The 26586-nt window shown below is 45.2% G+C and overlaps 1 protein-coding gene across 7 annotated transcripts in view; it reads right to left on the bottom strand.

Moving 5' to 3' along the window:
- Window positions 1-957: 957 nt before the first annotated feature.
- Window positions 958-26586, bottom strand: part of fubp3 (far upstream element (FUSE) binding protein 3) — a 40756-nt gene continuing 15127 nt past the window's right edge. The window contains exons 3-19 of one of the 7 annotated variants that reach the window (XM_088615567.1): window positions 23799-23832; window positions 22733-22782; window positions 22034-22105; window positions 21867-21924; window positions 19786-19948; window positions 17964-18062; window positions 17175-17279; window positions 16970-17093; window positions 16560-16660; window positions 13618-13759; window positions 10040-10200; window positions 9434-9507; window positions 8383-8459; window positions 7903-7971; window positions 4821-4892; window positions 3812-3942; window positions 958-2934 (exon numbers count right to left, since the gene is read on the bottom strand). In XM_088615567.1, coding sequence (XP_088471693.1) covers window positions 2926-2934; window positions 3812-3942; window positions 4821-4892; window positions 7903-7971; window positions 8383-8459; window positions 9434-9507; window positions 10040-10200; window positions 13618-13759; window positions 16560-16660; window positions 16970-17093; window positions 17175-17279; window positions 17964-18062; window positions 19786-19948; window positions 21867-21924; window positions 22034-22105; window positions 22733-22782; window positions 23799-23832 — 1541 coding nt within the window. In that variant the 3' untranslated portion in view covers window positions 958-2925. The remainder of the gene's footprint in view (window positions 2935-3811; window positions 3943-4820; window positions 4893-7902; window positions 7972-8382; window positions 8460-9433; window positions 9508-10039; window positions 10201-13617; window positions 13760-16559; window positions 16661-16969; window positions 17094-17174; window positions 17280-17963; window positions 18063-19785; window positions 19949-21866; window positions 21925-22033; window positions 22106-22732; window positions 22783-23798; window positions 23833-26586) is intronic. The other 6 variants (XM_088615568.1, XM_088615571.1, XM_088615569.1 and 3 more) reach the window with 6 other exon arrangements.

Raw genomic sequence — 26586 nt, 5'->3', positions numbered from 1 at the left:
TCCCACACACACTCCGCTCGCCACCCCCCACCCTCTCTCCAGCTTGCTAACTTTTTAAGCAGCCATTTAGGACTCTCATCCTTCAATTTTCATTTTCGCGGACGTCATCCGAACTTTAATTGCCGGAACAGTCTGCGGGCGGAGAACTCGGAAGTCTGCTACGATGGCGAGAGGGAGATGGTCCGGTTATTTAAAAAAAAAAAAAAAGTCTCTTCAACAGCCCGTTCTCCATGTACGGGTCACAGAGGCAGCCAAAACGCTCTTCATCCAGTATAAACAGCTCCCAGACACCCGGTGAAACACATCTTCCTCAGATCTAGAAGGAAAGACCTCCGCTCTACCCTTCCATGTGAAACTCTTCCACTCTTCTGGCTCAATTTGAACAATGGGATTTGCAAAAACACCTTTACTGGTACCACTCTGTGTGAACGCCGTCAGAAGTCAGTATGCACTTCCCTCAGGCTCTCTACAACGCCCGTTATGGAATCAAATATTATATACAATAAGCTGTTACTCCAGCTGGCCAACAAACTGTATACGGAACCATGAAAAACTTATATCTGTATGCGATAAACCCTCCGTTTTATACAACGGATGCAGAGCAGAGCTGCATTACCATGCAAGCTGATTTATTCCCAGGCAAAGAATGAACTACGTGACTAGGAGACATAGCCGGTATCGCAAATAAGTGAATATATGCACCGACGGATACTACACAGGCTGTGTAAACTGAACAAATGGGTGTTCTTCAACAGATCCGTGTTTTTGGGGAGAACCTTGATGTCTCGCTTTCAGCTCTGTGTGGCTGCCACTCACACAGGAATCATGCAAGAATGGAACTAAAGTCCCAGCACAGCTCCTGGGCCCTCTGTGGTTTAAGTACACATAACTGCAAAAAACACATCTCCCAAGTTTTAATAAGAAGTATGAAATAAGAGGACAGTGTAATACACCATGGAATGTCATAGACTAGTTTTAATATCCTCTCGTGTCATACTTGTCATTAAATCGAATACTGTAATCATTTAAATACAAAATCATCATGATTAATACATATGCATAGGGCTATTTCACATAGTAAAAATCACCGAAAGATTAATAAATTCATAATTCATTCTGGTTTTAATCTCACAAGGGTACACAGCATCAGTGAAAACTCAAGGGGAAAAAAAAAAGTGTCAGACTGCAGCAGTTGGCATATATCCTTTTAAAACATTACAAAAATAAAGAACTGTATCATTTCCCCACAAGACAGACCTGTGGACATTTAATTCGTAAAGAGTAAAATGGCAAAGTGTGAGTAAAAATAAAACGAAATATTTATATAATATATATAGCAACAACATGCTGCCAAGTGAATCCAATCACAGGAGCCCAAAGATGGACGCATCAAGGATAATTTTGAAAAAAAAAAAGAGAAACATTTCAAATTGGAATGTGTTAAAGAAAAAAAATCCAGGTCAACAAACGCAAAAAATACTCTTTTCGTCTTTTTAATACAGTTATCTGTACACATGAGAGAAAAAATGCTAAAATTAAACAATTGAAATTATAATATCCCTTTTCATTAGGCAACTTAAATTTATCACAATGCAGTTAATACTAAATCCATATTAACTAATAAATCAGACATATATTAGATCACACATAGTAGAAAGAAAAAATAATGAATTAAAAAGTCAACAGCATTGGACTGCACAGAAGTCCACAGTGTACTGGATAGGAGCATTGGGGAGTTAGGTTGTACCAAATAACAGACACGTTTTCTCTTTTAATACTTAAAATATAAAAACTACTATTAATTACACAGGTAGGTTCCAAATGAGGCTTAGCAGTCTTGAATGGTTAATGTACAGAACAAACCGAAAACCTGAAACGGTTTTTGCCCTCCTCAAGATGCAACATCAAATTTCGAAGCTCAAGCACATTCATAATATTTGAACATTCTACAGACCCACCCATTAAACCCCCCATCCCTACGTTACACAGAAAAAACACTGGAAATGTCCTTCTTGTAAAAATGAGACCTTTTTAATGACTAATCCTGCTTGATTTAATTGTAGCTTTTAAATAAGGTATATCGTCAAGTATCTCTGTACAAAATTTAACACAATATCAAAGGCAAAACTTACAATAAACGCAATCCCGTTCCCCACAATTGGATCATTATTATAAAAGTTATTCAGGTTACATTTTCCATTGCCTAAAACAAAGTTGAATCTAAGAACTACCAGTTAACGTCTGTCAAAATATTAGAAATCATCTTTGTTTCAAAAGTGAAATAAGATATTGCACCTTTTTAAACCAGAGCTCAATAAAATGACACTGAAAATAGAACACATAAAAGGAATTAACTTAAGAATTGGTTGCCATCTGTAAAACACCAATACTGGTATTTTGTAACAAAAGAATTCTTTTTCCTGTAACAAAATATCACAGTTTCATCTCACAGAATTAAAATGTTTTATGTAAAAAAGGAACCTACACAAAAATTTACACATTCTTAAAACATGTCTTGTCCCCCCCCACACCAAAATCAAATTATACTCAAGACTGCTAAGCCCGTAATTACTTTATTGCAACAGAACTAGAAAAAATAGATTATATTGCGTTTTGCTGAAATGTTACAATTTCGGGGTACTTTATAGAGTCTCAATTTCAATTGAAAAAAATCCTCTCCTAAGCTCAAAAAGAATCCCAGAAATTGTCCTTTTCGAATATAATGATGTCCCGTTTTAGTAAAATTAAATGTTCCTGATTTAGAAATTTGTATTTAATTGTATAAGTCATTCTACAGCTAGTGTTTCTCACTAAGAAAAAAAGTAAAAGTCTTCAAGGCGCTGCAAATCTAGAAACCTCTGTTAGAAAAGGTTTTTTTCTTCGTTTCATACTGATTCCAAAATCTTCAACAAAAGCATATCCACTCTAATGTTCCTGTGGGGAAAAATGAGGAAAGAAAAGAAAATCAGGTGTTAAAAACACAAAGCTATTGTGAAAGTACTGGGATAATGCATTTAATTGCCCAAAAAATAAATGCTGTCCAGAGATCCACCTTCCAAGACTAATACGACACGGCAGCAACTGAAATTAAATTTTCATTTATTCTGAGTCAGTTTAGATGGAGTCCGCATTTGTTACAATTAAAAAAACCTTTGCGAACATGTTATTTCTGAAAAGGTTGCCGACTTTTGCTTAAGATTCAAGAGTGTTTGAAGTTTATTTGTACTTCCCTCCCAACTTCGCTTCCCACAGGATGTCAAAATATTAATGACTGTAATCGAACAGCTGTGCAGATTAAAAAATACATGCAGCCTGAACAATGGGGAATGGTGTAGCCTGCAATTTTTCCGTCTAGGGATTTATAATACCCAGTCTCAATCATTATCTGTCAAAAGGAATGGAAGTGCTGGACCAGATACAAGATGTGACAGATTTACGTGCAGTTGTTGCATGCTTATAATGCACTTTATAAGGTAGTATACAGTTGCACCCATTAATTAGGTCATGTGTTTGAGATTTCTCTTTACCAAGAGGAGACCATGATCCACTGGACTAGTACAGGCTAAACCAACGCCGAGCAAAGCAGGACAAAGGTAACGTATTCAAAACTACACCCCGTTTCACATGAACAGGAAAACCTGCTCATGTCATATCCAACGTCATTACATAAACGAGATGTTTCAGTGACCGGTGAGCGCAGCTTTTAAAACTTTAAACATGGAATGCACAATAAATTGAATAAGTGTTAGTTCCATGAACTACTAAGTCCCAGATGCACGCCGGGAGTCAAGAGACAGAGGGAGTGTGGTACCTGAAGGCCTGGCGCCGGTGTCTGCTGTGTGCCCTGCCCGTAGTACGCCCCCTGCTGTCTGTAGTACTCCACCCAGGCAGCACTGTAGTCTGGGGGAGAGCTCTGCTGGGAGGCAGGGCCCGCAGCCTGGCCTGGTGCAGGAGAGAGAACACAGAACGATTTAGAAATGAGCTTGGACGATTGGCTTCCGATAGTAAAAAAAAAAAAAAAGAATTAAAACAATTATGCAAACACACCATGATCAACAACGAAACGGTAGTCTTTTAAAAACCTGAAGCAAAGCCTATAAATGTCAATTTACAAAACCTTTCATTCCAGATTCCTTGGTTATTTAAAACCCCCTGTAACCAGGAATGGGCTGGAGAACCCACTGCGATTGACGGGGCCGTGACACTACCGATGTGCTCAAGAAAGTGCTCCCCGCACCCTCAAGCCACACAAGAGCATCGCTTGGAGATCCAGACAAAGCCAGAAGGCATAAAAAGACAAAAGTGTAGACTTCAAATGAAAGGATATTAAAATTATACCATGCACTAAGAAAAAACGTAAAAAAATTAAGATATTACTGGTCTGGAAACAGACCTGAAGATAGTGGCCAGAGAACTCTGCATCATTACCCAGAAATATCCTACACCGATACAGCTAAAAAACAAAAGCCTTCCAACAGAGAAGACAATGAGGGGACTTGATTCCAGTTAAAATCCTCGAAGACAGAAGGTAACCCCACTGGCTTCTTCAGACTCGAGGCAGAAACAAAGCAGAAGACAGAAGCGTGGGGGTGTGGAACAAGTTGCCAAACCGTGTTGTTGAAGCCGATACCATGGCTTCTTTTAAAAAAAAACAGCTGGATGGGATTCTTAGATGAGGCACTACCAAATGTGCAAGATGGGGTGAATTGCCTTCTCTCATTTCCAAACTATCTGTACTACTCTCCGCACTATAATAAATATTTACTCAGGTCTTGCATGATAACCGAAAAGTAACAGTGGAATCTCTTCATGCCACCTACTCTGTTTCTTGTAGTACTCCTCCCATGCCTTGCTGTAGTCAGGGCCTGTGCTCTGGGCTTGGCTTTGCTGGCCTGTACACAGAAGAAAGCAGACATCTTTAAAAGAGACGGACTGCATTCTCGGGTCTCTTGGAATATATACACACTGAGCATCGGAAACAACTGCAGCAAATTCCAAAGACCGCCTGGAAAACGACGCTACCAGCCGCACAGAGACGACCGAGGTCAGTTCAGTCTGGTATTTAATTGACACCACCAGGGCTCATCAATAGCATGTGCACTCGGAAAGCCGCAGGTCATTAGCATAGGACCACAGCTGGAGAGGTAACACAAGCCGCACATCTGCGAGTCTTGCAACTCAAGCTGCCGGTGCCAATTTCTGTCACAGAGCCTGGATGACCGCTTGTCCACTGACAGGTCGGGGAGCGCCAGGATCGACCCACAGAGAAGGCAGGAAGAGAGGTCCCAGGACTGGATCAGTGGAGAGGGTTTAAGTCCCGTCTGACCTCCCGGTGAATCTTGACATGGTGCTGGGACTCAGGGGCTGCCGAGACTGTCCGCCCTCACTGACGCACTGCGCTTGGCTGTAACATCGCGGATGGCCAGCGACTGTGCGCCGACTTTGTCCGGCCTCCAATGTACCGATAGCACAAAGTTGTCTCGATCTGCAGGATAATTCCTTCATTTTACTTTCTGGATTTTCGCCCAACTAAAGGATCCTTTCGGCACAATCAACTCTCAGAATAACAAGGCAACTTTGCCGTTGCGCAACAGTCACTGATTATACATAACTGACCACAACACTCTCCAAAAATCGGAAATCTGCACTTTCAAAAACACTGACATTCCTTTTGAAGCACAATATAACAGCACTACCCAGGGCGTTTCTCGAAAAGAGCAGGGGTGTAACCCCGGCGTCCTGGCCAAATTTCCCATTGGCCCTTACCAGTCATGGCCTCGTAACAATCCCCATCTCTGAACTGGCTTCATCACTCTGTTCTCCTGCCCACTGAGAGCTGGTGTGTGGGGCATCATCCAGGTGGGGCTGCACACCAGTGGTGGAGGGGATTTCCCCATTACCTGTAAAGTGCTTTGAGTGGAGTGTCCAGAAAAGCTCTATATTCGTGTAAGCAATTAATTACTATTAATTGCCAGGTACAATTAAGATGTGCACAATACTGAAACATGTGCAGCGCCACACTGGAAGAGCAATTATATCTTGAACCCCAAACTGATTCTCCTGTCTCCTGTCAGTAGGACAGGCTCTGGCACTGCTGTAGAAACACCACAGCCCACAATATCCACCCCCCGAGCGTCAACTGATAATCATATCCAACGTGCAAATCTATAGCTGGCGTGCGCTGACAATGCACAGGTCAGCCAGCCTGAATCCCATCCCCAAGTGTCAGCATTGCTACCAACTGGCAGGAAGGACCCAAGCCCAGCCGGGAAACGGCACCATGACGTGTCGGGATTGCTCCTGCAGCTACAGCAAGCCCCGTCAGAACAGGACGCCATGGAGGACTCACGCCTGATGAGCCGCCAGGCGACTCAAGGCTGCCGGCTTCCGATGCCACCGAAACGAGAACGGCAGCGCTTCACGACCGCTGGTCGGGGGCCACCGGAGAGCGGAGGCCGTCAAATTCCGACGAATCCCAGTTCCGTGCGTCAAACAGTGATGGCAAAGTCGCATATATGAAGTCAATAAACCCCACAGAGGGTCACGGCCGCTTTTGAAAGGGACCCAGTGGTTTGGCAACGTCATCGATGGCAATCCGACTCAAGGTTGACACTCGAGACCTGTTCTCAATACGACATGACAGCAACTGTGCACAAGTACCTGCCCCTTGTTGTACTCTTTATCTTCACACTGGGCATGAGCTTCTGGAGATCTTCAATATAGGAAGATTGCTGCAAGAGTAGTAATACCTCTGTTTTCACTCCTGAACCCGTTATGCTCGAATCAAATTCAATTTGAAACCGACTCAAAAACCCGCCCTCTTCATGGCCTTCCCGTCAGAAGTTAAATGCTTTATTAACTTTCAGAACTTATCGCTTCTGAAATACGCGATATTCCAACAAACCGCAAAAATGTGTGTAGCGCCAACAGAAAATATGGTCACAAAACAAAACTCAGGTGGGCACACATGGGGCTTTACAAGTTGAAGGACTTGTAATTTTTCCCACGTTCGCACACTAGGGTGAAGTTGGTGGTGGGGTGGCTCTGTGGCTCAGGATCTGCGCCTGTGGCTGGAAGGTTGCCGGTTCGTATCCCGCGGCCGGCAGAGGAATCCTACTCCGTTGGGCCCCTGAGCAAGACCCTTAACCCCAGCTGCTCCAGGGACGCCGTATAGATGGCTGACCCTGCGCTCTGACCCCCAGCTTCTCTCCCTGTCCGTGTGTCTCATGGAGAGCAAGCTGGGGTGTGTGGAAAGACAAATTCCTAATACAAGAAATTGCATATGGCCAATAAAGTGATCTGATCTTATCTTTGCTGTGCACATTGGCTCGTTCAAACACCAGAACTGTCCCTGATCTCTCTCGATGCGGCTTGTCGTTCTCCAAAACATACAGAAACGAGCTAGACGGCTGGCAGAATGGTGTGCAGAGGGCAGAAACTCCAGGATGTGCTATTAGACGATCAAGGAGAGTGCCAAGCGGTGTGTGTGTGTGTGTGTGTGTGTGTGTGTGTGTGCGCGCACGTTTGGGGGGTGGGGCTATACTCTGGCACATGAATGAAAAACCTGAAGCCAAGGTCTCTTTCTTCAACAGGCTGGTCAGTTGTGACAGCCTGCAGGAGTCCTGACCTTTCCCCCTTCCCCTCCCCAGCCTGCTGGGGCAGAAACGCAACCCCTTGCGATGCCTTTCAGAGGGCAGGCTGCGGACATGGCGCTGTGCTTTCATTCCCCAGCACGCGGATGTCTCCTGGCAGCCGAGCGCAGCATTCACACGAGGACAGAGAGTGCATGGACGGTGCCAGTGTTTTCTCTGCTTCCCTATGCTTTATTACAGCTCCAAACCTCTGCATCTGCAAGGATTCAGGTTGGAAGAAATGCTTGAGCCTGCTCTCCACAGCACTTGCCTAGCTTTTTATAATACTGCTCCCAGGCTTTGGAATAGTCCATCTGTCCGGTCTGTGATCCATTGTGACCTGTAACCAAATACAGATTACACTGTTTGAAAACAGGGAGTCTGCATGAGGATTTTTTTTAAATACTTAAATAATAATAAAACAGCACCAGATCAAACGCTGCTGCTTGTTCACTTTGTAGAAATGCACCATCTTTCATTGCTGCTGCTGTTGTTTTCCTCCCCAACAGGAGGCTGCTCTAAGTGCTGGGCTTATAAGATTGCTTTGCTCGCCGATATTCATCAGAAATGTCAGTGACAGAGGGAAGGAAAGGGAGAGAAGGCAAGCATGCTTCAAGATGAGCCCACGTCTCTCTCTGTGCCAGTATGGCATCCAGGAGGGCGAGTCCTGACTGCAGGAAAGTACTGAGCCAGGGAGAAACGGAGACCCTCCCCTTGCAGGGCACGGGGAAAAAGTCAAGGAGGCACTTACTGGGGTCCTGCTGGCTCTGCTGTTGCCACGTCTGATACGTTGTCCCCCATCCTCCCGTCATGAATGTCTGTGGTCCGCTGGGGCGAGGAGAGGGGAGAGGATGGTGAAACACGGGGAGACAGTGCAATCAGGTATTTCACAGGACTCCCCGTCTATATGAACTAATCAATGGAGAAAGTTCAACGCCTGTACCACCCTTGCATTTCTGGAGTTTTGTGCTGCTTCACCACATTCGTAATAAACTGGAGCAACGTTTTACACTCCAAACCCGGAACTGGTATCGACCACAGAGGAGGAAAGCGTCTTACAGGAGAGCTACAACTAAGAGGAAGAACGGGAGGTGGCTCACTGATGTACACAGCGACTCAAAGAGCAATCGGGCCAAAGGCAACCCCATCCAAGCCATGCTTTGAAGAATCCAGGTCACAGGCAAAGCTTCAACAAGTGTTTATGCGGTTAAGTGTGTTTAAGTGTTAAATCCAATAATGTTAAAGAAAAAAAGAAATTTCGAATTGAGCACTAAATTGTGAACTCCGTGAAAGTACTGCAAGTCGCCATGTTGCAAACTGGCATTCGAGGTCCCGTGAATTGTGAGGTGAAGCAGCCTTTCCTTCTCACTAGGCCCCGTAATGACTGATGGAATGCGAAGCACGAGTGAACAAACACAGGTTGCGCAGCAGATATTCCACGAGGTGATCTGCATGCCGAGTTAAGATGTAGCATTTGCTGGCAAAACTGTTTCAAAGAAGTCGACAGCAATATTTCCATGGGATTAAAAGAGAGGTGATTCACATGCCTGCTTCTTTATAACGTAATAGGATCAGTGCACCTCACTGGAAGTTTTGTTGCACCGTTCTGAATTGCAGAACATGGTGCTGCGCATACCTAGAAACTTTATCTTGTGATGCAAACCGGAGGTTTTACACGTTACTGTGCACATTTTACTTTCATTGTGGGTTGAAGCACTCTCATCGGTGCCGATTCTTTCCAACCCAGGAATACAAGAGTGCTGCAGTTCCCCTGTAGGAGAGGAAACGTGGGCCGTACTTACTTTTGGTGGGGAGTAGCCGGCCCCTGAGTGAAGGGGTTCAAGCCAAAACTACTGTTTCCGCCCATCCCTGAGCCCTAGAGTCAAAAAGAAGATGAGGGTCAAGTGATAGAACAGGGCAGGTGCAGCAAAGGTCAAAGGGTGAGCATGCCTGTCCTTGGGACAGTCAGGCAGGCGACTCAGAAAACACTCAGATGAGGAACTGTAGCTTTTCCTGCCGAGTTTTGGGTTTAAGGAGTCCTACTGCTACACCTCAAAACGGATCAGAACCCGAAAACACTGGTGCTCCAGCCTTCAGCCTGATCGGGTGTACCGAAACTCAGCAAGAGAAGCCGCAGTTCCTCATCCTGAAAACAAAAGCAGGAGCCTATATCCGTAAGCAACCCAGCCCATTTACGGATTTCAACAACTGTATTCCAAAAGCTTATCACAGCAGGCACTTCAGAGGCATAATTTGATGCGAGATACCTGTAATTTTCTTGCCTGCCCAGGGAGTTTCAAAGAGAATCCTCCGAATACCTACACCAACAGCACCCCCAATGTAATACGGCCATCTCTGCCACCCGCGCGCTGGCCTCAGAGAGGCGGGAAACGCTCAGCTTCTCTCACCCCAATTTTCTCATCTATGAGTTGCCTGGCCAGCTCCATCTGCTGCGGGGTGCCACGGATGGAGAAGATGCGGACATTGGGGTCGGTGTTGGGAGGGGGGTTCCTCTGGAGCTCCACGTGCGCCCCGGACTGCTGGTTGATGTTCTTGATCGTTTCTCCACCTGAGCGACGACAGGACAGAGAGGCTCAAAGGCTGTGAACACGGAGCGGACTGGGAACAGAACGGGAGACAGTCCAGGAAACCGAAAACCCTGCTCGTGTCTGTGGACCGGCCATGAAAAATAATATTTTAGCAGCAAGAAGGAATGTTCATTTCCCCCGTCGACACGGAAAATCTCTTGCACTTTTAATTCATTACGCCCTTGAATGTTTGAAAGCACCCTGGTACAGTTCATGATAGAGGAGAGAAAAGCTGTTAAACCATTAAGAACATTTCCAGCGTCGTTTTCACCACAATTTTTTAAAAAACGTTTTAAAAACTCAGGTTCGCGCTAATGGGCCCAACAGCCTTCCGAAAAAGCAAGAACTGGTCTGATTTGAAGTCGTTTCAAAACTTCTCAAAAGGCAACACAAACCTTTGCCGTTGTGAAACCTTCTATTGACCCCATTGAAGGCCTTAGAAAAAAAAAAAAACCCTCACTGAATTAAAATTTAACAAGGAACCGGTCACCGAAGCTGCATTTTTTATATAGTTTAAAGGGCAACTCTTGGATTTCTTTGTCCATCAATCCAGCCAACTTTAGCCAATTGTCCTCGAAGCATTAAAGTAGGTCTTGATCAACGGCCAACAGCAACTTCAAACGGGGTTTTTTTTTTTAAACCCGTGAAAATTGGGAGACAAAAATCCACTTCCCCTTACACGAGCGGAGGCATTTCAAGGACACTAGCAGTGCAAATAAAGACATTCTGCGGAACGTGTGGAAGGGAGCAATTAAACATCCAGGCAAAAGGAACGCCAAAAAAACCCCGATTAAAGCGTATCCTTCCCGGGCATGTTCCCGGCTCTTGAGATTTTTATTCCCCGCTCCTCGGCCCTCTTGCTCCGTTTCATTCGAATAAGGACGCGGCCCGCCCTCCTCCCACTCCCAGTTCAAAAGGCAGAGCAGTGATGCGGGGAAGCCGGGGATGTCCGAACATCAATTACATGTTTGTTCACTTCTGGGTGACACTTCCACGACCCCCTGCGACCTTTCCCCTCCTCCTGCGGCCCCCTTCACTGGGCTCAACAGACTGCCCCCAGGCCATTAACCCATTGTCAACCAAATCGAACCTCTGCATTAATAAAGCTATAATGAGCTCGAGGTGAAAGAGAGAAAACAGACACTACTCAATTCACAGAGTTATCCATTGATGGGAAATTATATTAAAGCTCCGCTCAAGAAAACTTTTTACATCTCGGCCTAGGTCATTTTGGCCAGGGCTTTCTGCCTTTGGCTGCGTTCCGAAACGCGATGGTAAGATGCACTGGGACAGCGCGATGCGTCTGGAAGTGCCTCTTCAGCACTAAGGAGGTAGTGAGGTTTTTAGAAGGCCGGCAAACTGTCACCTAGAACGCTCTTAAACGAGTTCATTAACTGGACTTCAAACTGCATTAAGCGGACCTGGGGAAACCATATCCAGGAACGGGCGGCCAAAACATTTCCCCAAAGTGCCTGGCTGCTGCGCGATGTCATGTCCTGACGCTCACATAAACGGCATCGGGTGAACACAATTCACCCAGAGAAACGGGATATAGGCACCTGGTTTGAACGAGGACAACCAAAACGCTGCTTTTATTTGATAGAACAAAGAAGTCAAAAATACCCAGCAGTGTTTCCCCTCAGAGGAAACCACAGTGAGAGAACTGCAGCCCCAAGCTGGGGTGAAGGGAAGCAACGACAGTGAGCCTGTTGCAGGCAAAAGGTTACTTTACAGGCTGTCAAGGTTCCCAGTGAAAGAAACCCCCCCCCAAAAAAAATCAAGGAGAGAATGAACAAAAACCAAACCCCAACGTTCTGACAACGGGTGGTGTGACGTCTGGGATTCTTTCCTGGAAATGGGAAAAAACGCTTTTGCTCGGCAGCCCGTCCTCTTCGTGGGGTTTTAAGACGGAAAGCATGGAAACAGCCCCCCCAGAAGAGTTGTTTCTCGAGGTCGGGGGGGGGGCAGTAAAGTTGGAGGGTGAGCCCCAGGACTAATGCAGGGAGGCAGGAGGGACCAGCGGGTCTCCCATCAATCCCAGTCCTCCAGTGAGCCACCACGCACACACATGGGGAAGAAAGCCCAGTGACAGCAGGGTTAGCATCGTAAAGCAATTAATCAAACTCGCCAAAAAGCAGCGCTGACAGGCCCCAGACCCACTGACTTCTCCATCAATATTGCCCTGTTTCTTATGCTAATTCAGGGAAGAGGCCCCAAGCACCAGGGTCTGTTTGTTCCCCCCTCTCCGCACAGAAGGTACTTGACATTTCTATTGCTGTGGTTTTTATTATAGGTGAAACACCCCCTTCACCATACACACACCACCAGCCAATCTTCAAATGGTCAATGACTTTTAAATAGCAGGCAATAGAGTGAACATGAATAGCCAATAAGCTAATTCGACTCTGTCATTCTCTAACTCGACTCCATTGCCTTGAAAGCCACTCTCATTAAACGTAGGGAGCAATCTTCCCCGTGATTGAGGGCTGTTATTATGAACCTTTAACAATTAACGTCACATTACTTTACACACATTACCCCCTCATTAAGTGCTTTGGGAAGGGAAAGAATGGCACTTTCTTTTAAGAGCAATATATGCTCTTATATGTGAAGAAAAGGGAATTATGGTGACCACCCATGTGCTGGTGACTCATTATAAACTTTTTAAGAACAGCAGCAGGGATTAAAACACATACAGCCACTTAATTCTCTGAACTGAATCGGCCTAAGAGAAAAGTAACCGAGCAGATACAATGAACAAAAAAATCACTCGATACATTTAAAAACAAAAAGAACGCATAAATCACTGCAGTTTTCTCCAAACACATTCAAAATCATCCTCTAAGCACAGATACAGATGGAATTTCTAACTTGTTGAAAAGTTGACAGTGTGAGGGGGAAAGAGTTTGCTGGGTGTTTTTGAGGACTTTTTTAAGGACATCCACTCTCCGAATACCCAGAGCAAGAACAGAGCTTATGGATCAGAAGTCGTTTTTCTTTAGTCTACTAGGCTTTCAGGGTTTCATTACATGCAGGAGTTGTTGAAGGACAGAAGATGTTTTTACTTGTTTCACAAGTTGAACTTCCTCTCATTCTGTAACACGCACACAATTACATAAGTGTACGAGTACAGTACACACACACTACAGATCGTTTCTTCTACACTAAACGTCAGTGTGCAAACCTAAAGAAAACCGTACTTCAGTGGTGAAGTGCCAACCTGTAAAACAACAAACTTATACTAATGTTATCTGGTTTGTGAAGAGTAATTTGGTTTTCAGCTACAACAACAAGAACGGGGGGGAAAAAAAACCCACACAAATCACTTTCAAAACTCCTGCCAACCCCAGCAGTGCCGATTCTCAGGCAGGTCTCCCGGGGTCCCGAAGCGCCCTCACCTTTCCCGATGACCAGCCCACACTTGTCTGCGGGTATCGTGTACGTCACTTCCTGTAGACCCCCTGGCGCCCCAAGGTTCCAATCGCCACGACCCCGGCCTCTTCCTCTGGGACCCCCCGGACCCCCAAATCCATCCCGCTCCTTCAAAAGCAAAAAACAAAAAAATTGCTGGGTCTGTGTACTCGTTTCACAGACTGTTTCTTTTTCTTAAATCAAGAATTTCGCAGTGAACTCTAAACATTCCCTAGACAGATTTTAAAAGAGAAGCCCTGGAATCTGGACATGAAGTTACAGTGGGTGGGTGGTCACCAGTCCAATTCGTTCAGATTTATTCTGACTCGTATGGTTGACATGCGCTGCCATACGAACAGATCAGAAGACCGAAGAGAGGACGCCGGTTGCCGTTTGAACTGCTGGTACACCGGTGTAAGGAGGTCACTCCCACTGAACCACAGCGTCGAAGGAGACATTCCCATTAACTTATCTACCACACACCGGGCTCACTTAGAACTTGTGCTGGGTTCTGTACTGAGGAAAAAAACGATTCTGTCACTTGGGCACATGCAGTGTCCTGGAACTCACATGTTCCTTCATTACAAAGCCTGACATACCACATTATTTTACACCTCAGTGTCCTAGGCTTTTCAAGGATACATTTTAAAAATGCCATGTGGTTTTTCCATTAAAAAAAAATTCAAGTTCCCAGTCAGAATCTTTGCAAGGGGCGCTTTGGTAGGTCTCTAACTTAGTGCACAGCAATAGACACTGACCTGACCGACTGCAGAGCTAAGCAATTTGTTGAATTTCATGAGGAAAAAAAAATACTACAGTTTACTGAGTAAGAAAGCTAAGAGTTGTGTGAATTAGGTTAAAACAGAACGTTTTTTTCATAAACTATAAAATTCTGAACAAAACATTCTGAAACAGGGAACACTCTGAAGCTATTGTAAAGACATCATGTTAATGCATATATAATTGATATTTACTGCTACAGTCAAGCTTGTGTTACAGGAAACCAATACTTCACTCATGCAGAAAAAAACATGTCCACAGCACTCCCTGATATTTATAAGATAACAGTGACAGCAGGCATGGCAGACGTTCATGTAACATTGATTAGCTGTTATTAAATTAACACAAATGTTTGTCTATAAAACTTAGGAAGTACAAGTTTATTCTGCAACTCAGTTGGTTATTTGCAAAGAGAAAGTGATATCTGCAAGCAAAATGTGACATGCTTCACTGTACAAACATTTTCAAAGCTGTAGGAATCTTGCTGTATCCCAAAGGCTTCATTCACATTCTACTGCAAATTGTTTGGACGTCCCTGGGCTTTGTAAATACGGTGTTATGCAATTATTGTTTAATTCTACATTTCAGAGTAAAAACTAGACTTCATGGGCTTGGTTCCACCTGGTGGAAGGCCAACTTTTCAAACTAGAGATGCAGAGCTGCAAACCTACAATTTCAAAACAGGACAAGAGGCTATATTTCTAAAGAACTGCAGATAAAAAAAAAAATCTACTTTTTGCAGATAAATTAGGGTTAAAGAAATAGCCAGGACTAATATTAGAAGATGAAAATTTTAGATTGGGGTTTGCTGGCTGGTAATATTTGCTCTTTAATATTATAGCCCCGACCAAAACTTTAAATATTAAATATTTTTAATTTGGTGCACAAGCAGGGAACCATAGTAAAAAAATATTTTATCCTAAAGAGTAATTTTATTAGAAATTAAAGTAAGTAGAAAATGTACTGTTATACTAAAATCAAGGTTATAATGCACTTTTTTCTGTTTTATGTTACATAAACAGCTGATGGAGAATAATTTAGTTGTTTTACTTTGTCATAGCTGTTATAATCTACCACATCCCACTTTTTAAATTCCAAAACACCTTGCCTCGCACCGGAAATCAGAAAAGAGATGAATATTTGGTAGAGTTTTCATACTGCGAGTTGTTCAGCGTTATGACTATTTCACATTTGGATGCCTTTTATATATATTAATACAGAAGGCTTCCACGTAACGCACAAATTCTGAATTCAACACGAGCTCACAACGGAACAGTATTAAAGTTTTAAGCTGTTCTTAAAATCTGTGAAAAAATGGGAAAACACTTAGCAAGCGATCCACAGAATAAGCTGGCATTCTGAAATGTGAGGAGACTGCACACAAGTGCTTTAGGCACTGAGATGTGCTCAGATATTATACAGTATTTCAATGAGCCAAGACTCTATGCAGTTCAGTTCTCATGTAGTCATACACTTCCCACATGGGGTTTCCCTTTTAATTTTTCTGTGGGCCCAAAATGAGAAAACTTTGTCTGAGGGAGGGGGATATATCTTTGTTCTTGTACTGTCTTAAGTACAAAGGGAACATTTTAAATTGTTCACAAAACAATGACACTTGAACTCCCGAACCTCTTCTGTTCAGTCACAAATTTTAATTCCGCAAGGTGCCTACAGACTTAAAAAAAAAAACGTACCAGTGAAATGCCCTTTTTTTAACAGGGGGAACGCCAAATTTAAAAACTAAGATGGCGTTATAAAGACCTCTGATCATATTTCCAGTCCCACCTCTTGTTCTGCTCTATCTGATGGTGGTCCCAGATGTGTTGGTCACCACTTTGTCCAGCGGAGGCATTAGCAGACTGTGACTGGATTTCCTAAGCAGGCGTGTAAAACTCCAGTCAAAACTCAGTACTGACTGGGGACAAACTCTGTGTTTCACTGAATGGGTTTCTGTGGTGTGCTTATTCCAGTCAGCTTTCTGTGCTTTAAAACATCGCAAGGCTGTAATTATTAAATCTGCAGCTACACGGGAAGGCACATATCGCCAGCTTTGGACTTCTGAAGGATCACTGGAATGAAGGCATTATGAGACAACACGCACCGAACTAAAGAAGTTGAATGAAAAGACACTGCCGTTATGTTTTTTTACCTGTGCGGTGTGGACCAGCTCGTTTATAAGGTGGACAGCATGCTGACATCTCTCTGGCTGCCCCATCACCTGGGCGATTCTGTCTGGACTTATTCCATCATCTGTGCACAGAAGATCAGAGCGCTTAGCAAGGGCTTAGGTCCTTGAAGAACAATATATTTTTAATGAGATTTCGTGCAAGGCATTCTACAGCAGCCCCCGATGCTGTTGTTTAACGGTACCTCACAAAGACCGCAGGTTTTACCCCCATCACTCATGCATTTACAATGAGACCACAGAGGCCGATTATAAACCCTCACCCAACGTTGGCTACTGAGGTGCTCCTCTCTTCCATTTCAATACAGTCACATCAAAAGCAAGAGATATAAAGTCGCGAGCTTTATACCAGTATTAAAGAAAAGATCTAAAACCTGGCTTAAACTGGATCCGCACTCCTGCGTCATTCTGAATCTTCTTGATCATCTCCCCGTTTCTGCCGATAACGATGCCCACTGCAAACCGGGGAACCGCCACCTGTGGTTTTGGAACAGAACACTGGGTTAGAGTGGGATAGTTGTACTCATCTCCACACACCGGAGGGAGGGGGGGGATGGGGGGAGGAGATGGTTCTCTTACGTCCAAACTGCTGCCGCCCAGCCTAGACCCGAAGTCACTCCTGCCACTCCTGAAGTCGCCCTGGTCCTTGTCCCGGATGATCTCTGCCACCAGCTCCCTGGCTTGCTGCAGAGGACGCACAGGCATCAGCTTTTTTCGTCTTCAAATGTACCCTTCAGAGCTCAGCCCTCCAGACTGTTTCTGTTGCCGGCCCCTTGTCAGACTTCCGGCGAATTGAATTCAATTAGCAAAGCTACCGCATAAATGTTTCATGCGCTCAGCGGCCCACATGCAGAAGAGACAACGCACACAACACACAGGGCGTCTCGAGCCTCACAAAGCCTTCAGATTTGCCTCTTTCGTCATTTAATGTGCAACACAGACGGTGAAGAACAACAGAAACGTGGCAGAGATCATTATGGTGAAACCAACCAGAGTAATTACCGAGCTTATGAAGCCAGGGATAGGACTGGACAACTTTGAGCAGCAGACTATCTTTGTGCAAGCTTTCACAATGCTCAGGCCGCAAATTCTACAGTGGACGTCTGGCGTATTACACTGGAATAGCAGCAGACAACGGCATGGTACTTGTGTTCCATTTCATGAAAGTCCGTTTCCCAGCTATTAATTTCTTCAGCGGCCTTCGTGTTCACAGTAATTAAGCGGCACTGAATCAAATAAGCTACTGTATTTCAAAGTCCTGCAATGGGAGTGCCAGGATTCCTCCTCAATGAGGAGAGCGCGCGCTCAGCCGCGTCGCCAGCGACAGAGGAAGTCTTCGCCAGCGGTTTAAGACTCCTGCAAACTCACCTGCACTTTGTACGGATCTCCAGTGATTCGCAGAGGCTTGTCGGCGCCTGTTGGCATGGGCCCATCTTGGATCATGATCATTTTCACACCCGTTCTTTCCTGGCAACACAAAGAAAAGTTTTTTTCCCCCTGCCCAGAGACAGCACTTTAAACAAAACAGAGGACAAAAAATAGCTGCCTTATCCCAAGGACCGTCAAGGTCACAGATAAACAGTCCAATGGAGGAATACTGGGATACAAGCTATAGTTTGTCCATGAATTTAAACACACCTACAGTATTTGGGTGGATGATTATATTTAAAAAGGAACATCGCTTTCAACAGCAAGCAACAGAAAGGTGCTGAATGCGTCTGGTTTTAAATCTATGCACTCACTAAAGGAATCAAAATTACAACCAGTAGATTTCAACCCAAACACTGAGAAGTGCAACGCACATAAATAAAAAATTAGTTCAGGTGGTAGCTGAGTCAGCAGAGACTGCAAAGGAACAAGTAATAGGTTTATTCAAGGCTGAAAAGAGAAGAAAGAAAACAACGTTTCGGCTGTGGAGCCTTCTTCAAAATAAGAGGAGGCCACCCAGCCTGTGACGTTCAATTGGAAGCAAGTAGTTAATGTATACAGGGATTTTGTCCAGCCTTTTTTTAAGAAACCAGGGTTTTCCCCTTCTTCCATATTGCATTATGAGTAATGGTGTCTCTCGCCGACTGGAAAGGCGCAGGTGTCCATGAGGTCTCAGGAGTCCCGCTGAGCGCACCCTGGCGCAGCTAAGCCTGCCACAACTCCCACAGTGCTCAGCTGGCTGCCTCACCACTTGTCACATTTATGAACTGAATATTTGAGGGGGGCAGTCGACTGGATAATAATTCACGGACAAAAAGTCCTTAAAAGTTTGAGAGCACATCTCCTGCTCACTGCTCCCACGACCCGTTCCCTCCGCCCTGCGTGTCCACACAACATCGCAGCGCCTCACGCCGTTATTCTGAATGAATAAATGAAGATGTCGCTCCACGACGGCATGTGTGCTTCAGAACTGGGACTGAAGACCTGATTTCCTGTTGTGTAGCAAGTCCTTTTAAGAACGTGCACGTGACAATTGGATGTTTTCCCCCCCCCAATTACAGAAATTCTCACAAGGATGGAAAGTTTATTCAGTGCTGACACATGCTTGAATTGTTTTAGCCCGTAATCATTCTGTGACTGTTGCCGAGTAGATGCAGGTTACATTAGCTAACAGTTTTTCAATCTAGAAATATTTCATTTTGCGATTCTCGTGTCATCAAGTGGATCCTTTGACCATCCCCTGCTAATTCCCATCAATCCATTTTCTAAAAGCTTTATCTAAAAAAGGGGAGCTGGAGCCTATCCCAGCAAGCAGCAGGCAGTAGGCAGGATACACCCTGACGGGACACCGGTGCACTGCAGGGCAAACAGACAAACAGGCACTCACACCAGGGCCAATTTAGAAGGCAATTAACCTGTGTGTCTCTGGACCATGGGAGGAAACCAGAACACCCAGAGGAAACCCACAGGAACCCAGGGAGAACATACAAACTCCACACAGACAGCACCCAGGGCCCCAACACTGCCAGGCAGCAATGCTCACCACTGCACCCCTGCCATGCCATGCCACCCCCCAGCTAAAACCTTCAATTCGAAAGAGAGCCTAAAACAAAAACACGCTCTAATCTTTACCATCAACAGCGGCACAGAGGAAGCCGGTGAAAATTATTTCGATTTGGGAGGAACGGCAGCACGCGACGAGAAGGGGTTCTGGAAAGGCCAGCAAACTGATTCTCTCGCGAGACGCAAGAGGAGCACCCACCTGCAGCTGTTTGATCGTGTCCCCCCCTTTCCCAATGACCAGCCCCACTTTACTGGCTGGGATAAGGATCTCCTGAATGGCGCTGTTGCCATCCGGCTCGCTGTGGAACCCGGGGCCGTTCCGACAGCGGTCCACTATCTGTCCCAGCAGCCTCTTTGCCTGCCTGACAAGGGAAGGAGGGGGGAAAAAAAAAAAAAAGATCAGCCACTTCACATGACAACGGTCAACAAAGTACAGAAATGCCACAAGATGGATGGACAGTGCCTTAACCAACACATGTTCTAGTTAGGTGCGTGACTTTGGCTTCCTGAAATACAGTTGCTTCCATTTACCCAGCAGGCTTCGTCCTGCCACATTCCTGGGAAAGAACGCAGAAGGATCTTGTTTCAAAGACCTACAAGCTCCCCTGTGCAAAGCATGCTGGGATCCCTCCTCCTGCTGCTCTGTCCCAGTGTGCACACAGGGTAACATGCACAGCACTTTTTCTGCCAGAAACGGTAATGGGGATCTTAATTCAAGGCACCAATGTGAGGGATCTAATAACATTTTCATGCAAAGCTCCCTTTCAGTTGTGAATTTTGCTCAAGATCAGACATACCAAAGCTACTGGAGGAGACTCGTAGCACAGCCACCAAAAGCTGTTCGCTAACAAACCCTAAAACACAAGGCGACAGTAGGAGTGCTTCAGAATGGACAGCGAAACGCAAACCAGAGGGTACAAGTGGAAACTACGTGGAAGTGCATGAAAACCAAAGGCATGATGATTTACCCAAAGGGGTGTGGGAGTATGGAACAAGCTATCTCGTTTGTAACCTTTCATAGCTTGCGGTGCCAGGCAAGACCAGCCGAGACTGCCTGGGTAGGAGCAAGAGGCACAAGACCTGTGACTTCGGGGCCAGAACTGCAGGAGTCCTTCAGGTTATAAAGCTCGGAGAAAATGCCTTTTCAGAGGGAAGCCCTTGGAGCGAAACCGCGGGACGGCACAGGACACGAAGCCCTCACGAACCGGAGCCGACAGAAGCTCCCGCGCCATCCCTACTGGTGGAACTGGACCAGAGGCAGCGCCCAGCGGACACCAGCCTCGGCGCTGCCAGCTCGTCTGCACAGGGCTCCGGTGACGTGTCAGCAGGTAGAGGAGCAGCTCACAGTCGTCGCCTGGCAACAAGGAGCTGACCAACAGGGACCCGCCCAGCGGGCGGGCAGGCGGGCGTGGCGGAGCGCCAGCGCAGGGGCTGCTCCACAGCCGCGACAGCCTGCCAACGCCGGGCCGGCCGCCCGCCCACGGGGAGTCGGGATCGCCCAGCGGGAAAAGGCTCGGAGCACGTCAGCAGGACGGACTAGCAGGGCAACGAGTTCAGGTGTCTGAGGGCGGCCCAGTCCACGAGGTAACTCTCCAATCAGAGCCCGGAGCTCGGGGCGCAGTGTTTAACCGGCTCCAGCTGGTCCAGGAGTGGCAGCACCAGAATAACCGAACAGAGCTGGTCAGCAAAGCCCGGTACCGACCCGCACGGAGTTTCAAACAGCATCTTTCGAGGCAAAAGGTAGAAAACTGACCCTGCCAACATGCCACAAAACTACCTACCGCGCGCAAAAGCAACACCAATAACCGCGCATTTCTGTTTCTGCAGGGCCAACCTATCTACATGAGTAGGGAAGCAAAAATAGCAAACAGGTCTCCTGTGAGCAAAGGTCCCAGCATGCAACGCTCAGGGTAGGTCGCAGATACGTGCCTTCAGCATTCTGGGTAATGTAGTAACACTAAGCTTGGTAAAAGGATGCCACCTGTATTTCGAAAGGAACGCATTTTGGGGAAAATTAAACAGGTAAATGTACAACGAGAATGAATTACAGGGTACATTTCAAACAAAGATCAACATTTTTTTTTCCTTATGTAATTTGCAAAAAAAAAAGTAACAGAAGTTAAAACTTTGGATTTCGGCCACTATTATTTCAACAAAGTATGCTATAAGTCTTGAATATTCTTTCAAAGACTGCGCATATTATCTTATATTTTCGCATGTAACAATAGAGTTTTGCATTGTCATGCATCCCTCAACTTTTCAAATATACAAAGCTCTTACTCTATACTCTCTGGGGTCCCAGTCAGCGTACAGGGCCTCTCCATCATACCGCCACTATCTGAAGAGAACAAGAAACCATTATTTTTTAAAACAAGGGAACAGGTCATACGTCTTCATTAAGCATTCAATCCCAGCATGCAAGTCACAGAGTCTCCAAGTGGCCTTACCTGCAGCGATCTGAATCTTACAGCCAGATTCTAGCTGAATTCTTGTGATCTGTTCACCTCCTCTGCCAATAACTGCAAAAAAAAAAAGGAGAAACAAAGGCGTGCTTGTTTAAAATACCGCCCGAGTCAACAACCAAAGCGAAAATCTCGTATAAGCATTTGACTTGTTGCTCAGGAGCATCCAGTTAAAACATTTTTGCAACATTTCTTCAGCTGGTGGTGAGTTTTGTTAATGTAAACATATCGACAAGAGACAAAAACACACAAAAAATAAAGCTCAGAATATAAAAGAGCAGAAGAAACAGTGGGGAAGAGCTCGGTGTCTCGCTGACTTATTGGATAAACGCTACAGTAATTGATCCGAAGTGGATTTCGCACTTCAGGTGGGCAAAAGTTTAATCAGCAGCCGACTGGCATCCTCCTTCCTTTCCTTGAACCGCATGTACTTATGCAAGAATAACGCTTTGCATTGTTATGATGGCTGGAGGCCCTGTTCCAGATCCCCTGCTCCAAAGGACTGCACGTTTAGGCCCCTGTAGTAAAGTAGTTCAATGGGGACAAAAACCAGGAAGAGCTGGCTTTCACCTCACCTCCCCCATCAGTCGCGACCTCCCTCACTTCGCAGAGACTGATCACGACGCTCAATCCCTTCCTAGCCCCCAAAAAAACCCTCAAATCCACAAAAAAACGTGTACTTACTGAATCCAACCATTTTATCAGGCACTTTGAAGTCTTCTGTCATAATAGCCCTGCAAGGAAATGTAAGAAACCACAATGAATCTCAAAGTTAGAAGTGAAACTCCATTAGTTAATTTCTGCCACGTACCTCCCTGAACAGCCTGTGACACTACCTTCTGCGCTTACCTGAAGCTTAAGTAGCAGGAGGCTTTTAGAAACAGAATTTGAAACAACGCAGGGAGTTAAGTGTTCCACAGATATACTTTCACAACGGTAGAAGACTCTGTACACCTGCTGCTCCTCAGTTAAGTTTTTCTCAATTTTACCAACAAACACAGGCAGATGTAAACCTCACAGGTCAGTTACTATTCCATATTTTGGGTTAAGATGAAAATGAAACCTGCCTGATAAACTTGTGTAGCTTCTTATCTACTACAAAAGTCTGGTGCACTCGCACACGAAACATTAAAAAAAAACTGCATTTGAAGATGAGGGTTTTTAAATGGAACTTCAACCATAAGGGATTCAGTCACACATCTGAACCCCAAATCTTCAGTGCACACCCACCCACCTGGGAAATTGCAATCTTGCAAAACCCGTGCTGTCGCTTGGGTGACAAAATTGGAAACTGTCCGTTCTTGTGGTGTGCACGTACAGATCACTATTCGCAAATCTGAAAATGACTCAAGGCGACCGAAACAAAAATCTCTATCAGGTAGGCTGATGCAGGCCGGAATCAGCCACCTGATGCAAAAAATATAAAAACCCACAAAGGCACAGGAATCAAGAGAAACCATGTGCAACTCCTCCTTCTACCTTAACAAAAATAAATGGAAATTCTGTCCCTGTTAGAGACGCGGAAGAGAGAAAATTCTACAACCACCTGTTGCAGTGGAAAATGATGCAAAACACAATTATCCCCCAAGAATCCATTTTCCCTACTAGGCTCCATAGTTAGCAGACCGCTTCCAGCCTCGGTCCAGCTGGTAATCCCGCCTGCGAGTAGGGCTTGCGAGGGGCCCTGCAGAAAACGACCAGATCAATACCTACTTACACCCTATCAATACAGTGAATAGGCCAGGCTCACCTTTGATGTACCATTGCTCCGAGCTGGTTACCTACTGTGAGGGGGGGGGGAGAGAGAGAGAGAAGCCACAGTATTAGCACATATTAATCTAACTTTTCATCTTTTAAAGCTTAATACAAAACAAATTCAAACACTATGGGCAAATTGAATGTGTAATGACCCAGGACAGATAGTAAGAAAATGGATGAGATGGTTCTGTCAATATTTTCTATAACGGCCGCACAGCTGGAATGTGTGCATGGTCTGTGAAAGCAGCCTGCTCGCCAGGAGGGGGTTCAGCACGAGTCTCGGCAAGGGCAAGCTCCTGAGCGGATCGGGCCGCTGATGGCATTACATGCACTGTGCTTCAGCGGAACAAAGTGTCTCAGGCAGCAGAATGAAAGGCCATTTTCTGTGATTGCAATGGGGAGGGGGCGAACAAAGTGGGGAAAAAGGTTTGTGAAGTGAAACGTGTGCCTCTGTTTAATACAAGGGAAACAGAGGGCTTCAGAAAGGCTCATCTGCAAAGTCAGAAGGCAGTTTAATAACTGTGCATACACTCTCAGACTCAAACTTTTTTTTTTTGCAAGTTAGCAGAATCGGAACCTCTGCTGATCAGAGCGAATCTTCCCCAGGCTCTGAGGCTGCCAGTACTGAGCTCGGGTGTTACAAGTCACTAGTGATCCACCCTGCTTCACACAATTGTTCCCCCAATGTACTGAAATTTTGCAGTTAGGACTTCTCGGCATTTGGAAAATCACATTTACATAAACCACACAAACCACTTCCTATGGTCTCAGACATTCCTAACATGCTACCATGTGGATGTACAATACCCAATTAAATAGCGCAAATGCAAGACTGCTTAAACCCAGCCTCTCAGAGAGACCCTCAAAAAGTTTTGTTGCGAGCAATATATCAAATGCTTAATCGCAGGCTGATCCATCTTAGAGTGATCCTGAATGTTGAATAACACCATCAACTTTAAATTCTACACAAATAAAACTAGCAGGTGGGATTGAATGATGGTTGTTGTTGAAACAATTTTGCTTTTGGAGGTTTACCCCTGAAGCAAATCACTGTACACAACTGTAGCCCAGCAAGCAAGTGAAATCTCACTGAATTACACAGGCAGTCGCTCGGTCATAAATTCATGACACTGGTATTAACTTCCAGGAGTCAGAAGACGTGAGTAATGTACCGTGTTCTTACTTGTCACTTCAAGTTGTCTTCCGAGTTAAAACCTCTAGCATTCAGAACAGTTAGTTGCAGTTAATTAGATAAAATCCTTTGTGCTGCTCCTTCACTAGTTCCCCACATCTGGCCTTTGAAGCTCACTCCTTGCAACCTACAGACATCTCTATTTACGAACAACCGATTTACAACTTTTTGCCACAGGGAAGCCTGCAAACTTCTGCCCAATATTCCCAAAATGAACATTTGTGGAACAAATAATCCAATTCATTTGCTGATGAGCGCCCTCCTGCTGCAGGTGGAGAAACATCTCAGTGCAATCAGCCACTATGTTCTCATGACCAACATAAAGCCAAACTTGACAACTGTGATGTTTCTAGGATTCAGGAACCAATCAGAGGAATTTACATATAAGCTTAGGGAGAATTACCTTTTGATTCACAAATTTGTGCCTTTACAAACACTTCGCATGGGAGGAATTACGTTTGTAAATTGAAGGAGAGGGATGCAAGCATTATTAAAATGCTACTAATCAACTCTGGCACCAAGTATTGGAAATATATTTTTTCTTCCACTACTCCTTCACTCTCCTCAAAAGAGGGGGATGACACTTTGCTGCTGCTCCTAGGTCTGTCTGCAGCACTTCCATCTGAAAAAGTGTCAATCTGACTTTGGGGGTGGGGGGAAACTCTCTCCTTGGTTAATGTAATTTCGATTTGCAAGAGTTCTGCATTCCTATTAAAATTTGGCGGAATCCACAGTAAGGGCTGCAACACATGAATTAAAAATCTGGTTGCGATTTTTCCCCGGGTACTGTGTTTTTTGTGTTGCAGGTGTGCATATAATTTACCCTGACTGGACGCACAACATTGATATTGCAGGAGAATGTTGGTTCTTTTATTACCTTCATGCAAACTATCCGAGGAATGACTATTCACCAACTCTCTGCACATTCTTTGGTTGATTCAGGCTCTCTCATTTTAATATAAACAAATTGTAACTGCACCAAGAGGAACAAAACAGAAGACCAATTCCTTTTGAAAGAGGCCAGTTTCTTCAGTTTATGCCGATTTAATTTGGATTTTGAAAAACAACTGAGCATTTCACACCCCCTACAAAATCGGTATCAAAAAAGATCTAAAAAACACGAATGAAGGTTACTCAAACATACACGTACCCACCCTGCACTGCTTAAGGGATGGTAGCTCATCCATAACCAATCTACAGCTCTCAAAACTCCCCGTCTGCAAATCCTTCACTCAAGCTCTTCATACACACAGCTGCAACCAGGCGACTGCCAGAGAGGACAACAGCAGCCACTCGGGAGGCTGGAAGACATCCCATTTCTCACGGGGCTCCTGGACTACAGAGAAAGGAGTAGCTGCAGTATCTCCCACCCTGCCTGTATCTGGACACAAGGATCTCACCCCCAGGGGAGCACTGCTGGACTCCAGGGTGGAAGTCAAAGCACTAATGGACTTGAGCTGGGGGGCGGAGTTGGAGTTCAACCTAAACGCGGCAAGTTGGCCGTCTTCACCGAGCGGCTCAGCAATCCAGAAAGTCCTTCCCCACCGTGTGAAAGCGGCAGGTCTTGAACAGATCTGTAGCTTAAAAA

This window comes from Lepisosteus platostomus, chromosome 21 (genome assembly GCF_059453375.1).
Source record: "Lepisosteus platostomus isolate fLepPlt1 chromosome 21, fLepPlt1.hap1, whole genome shotgun sequence".
In the NCBI taxonomy this organism is placed as follows: domain Eukaryota; kingdom Metazoa; phylum Chordata; class Actinopteri; order Semionotiformes; family Lepisosteidae; genus Lepisosteus; species Lepisosteus platostomus.
This window is presented reverse-complemented; position numbering and strand designations above follow the sequence as displayed.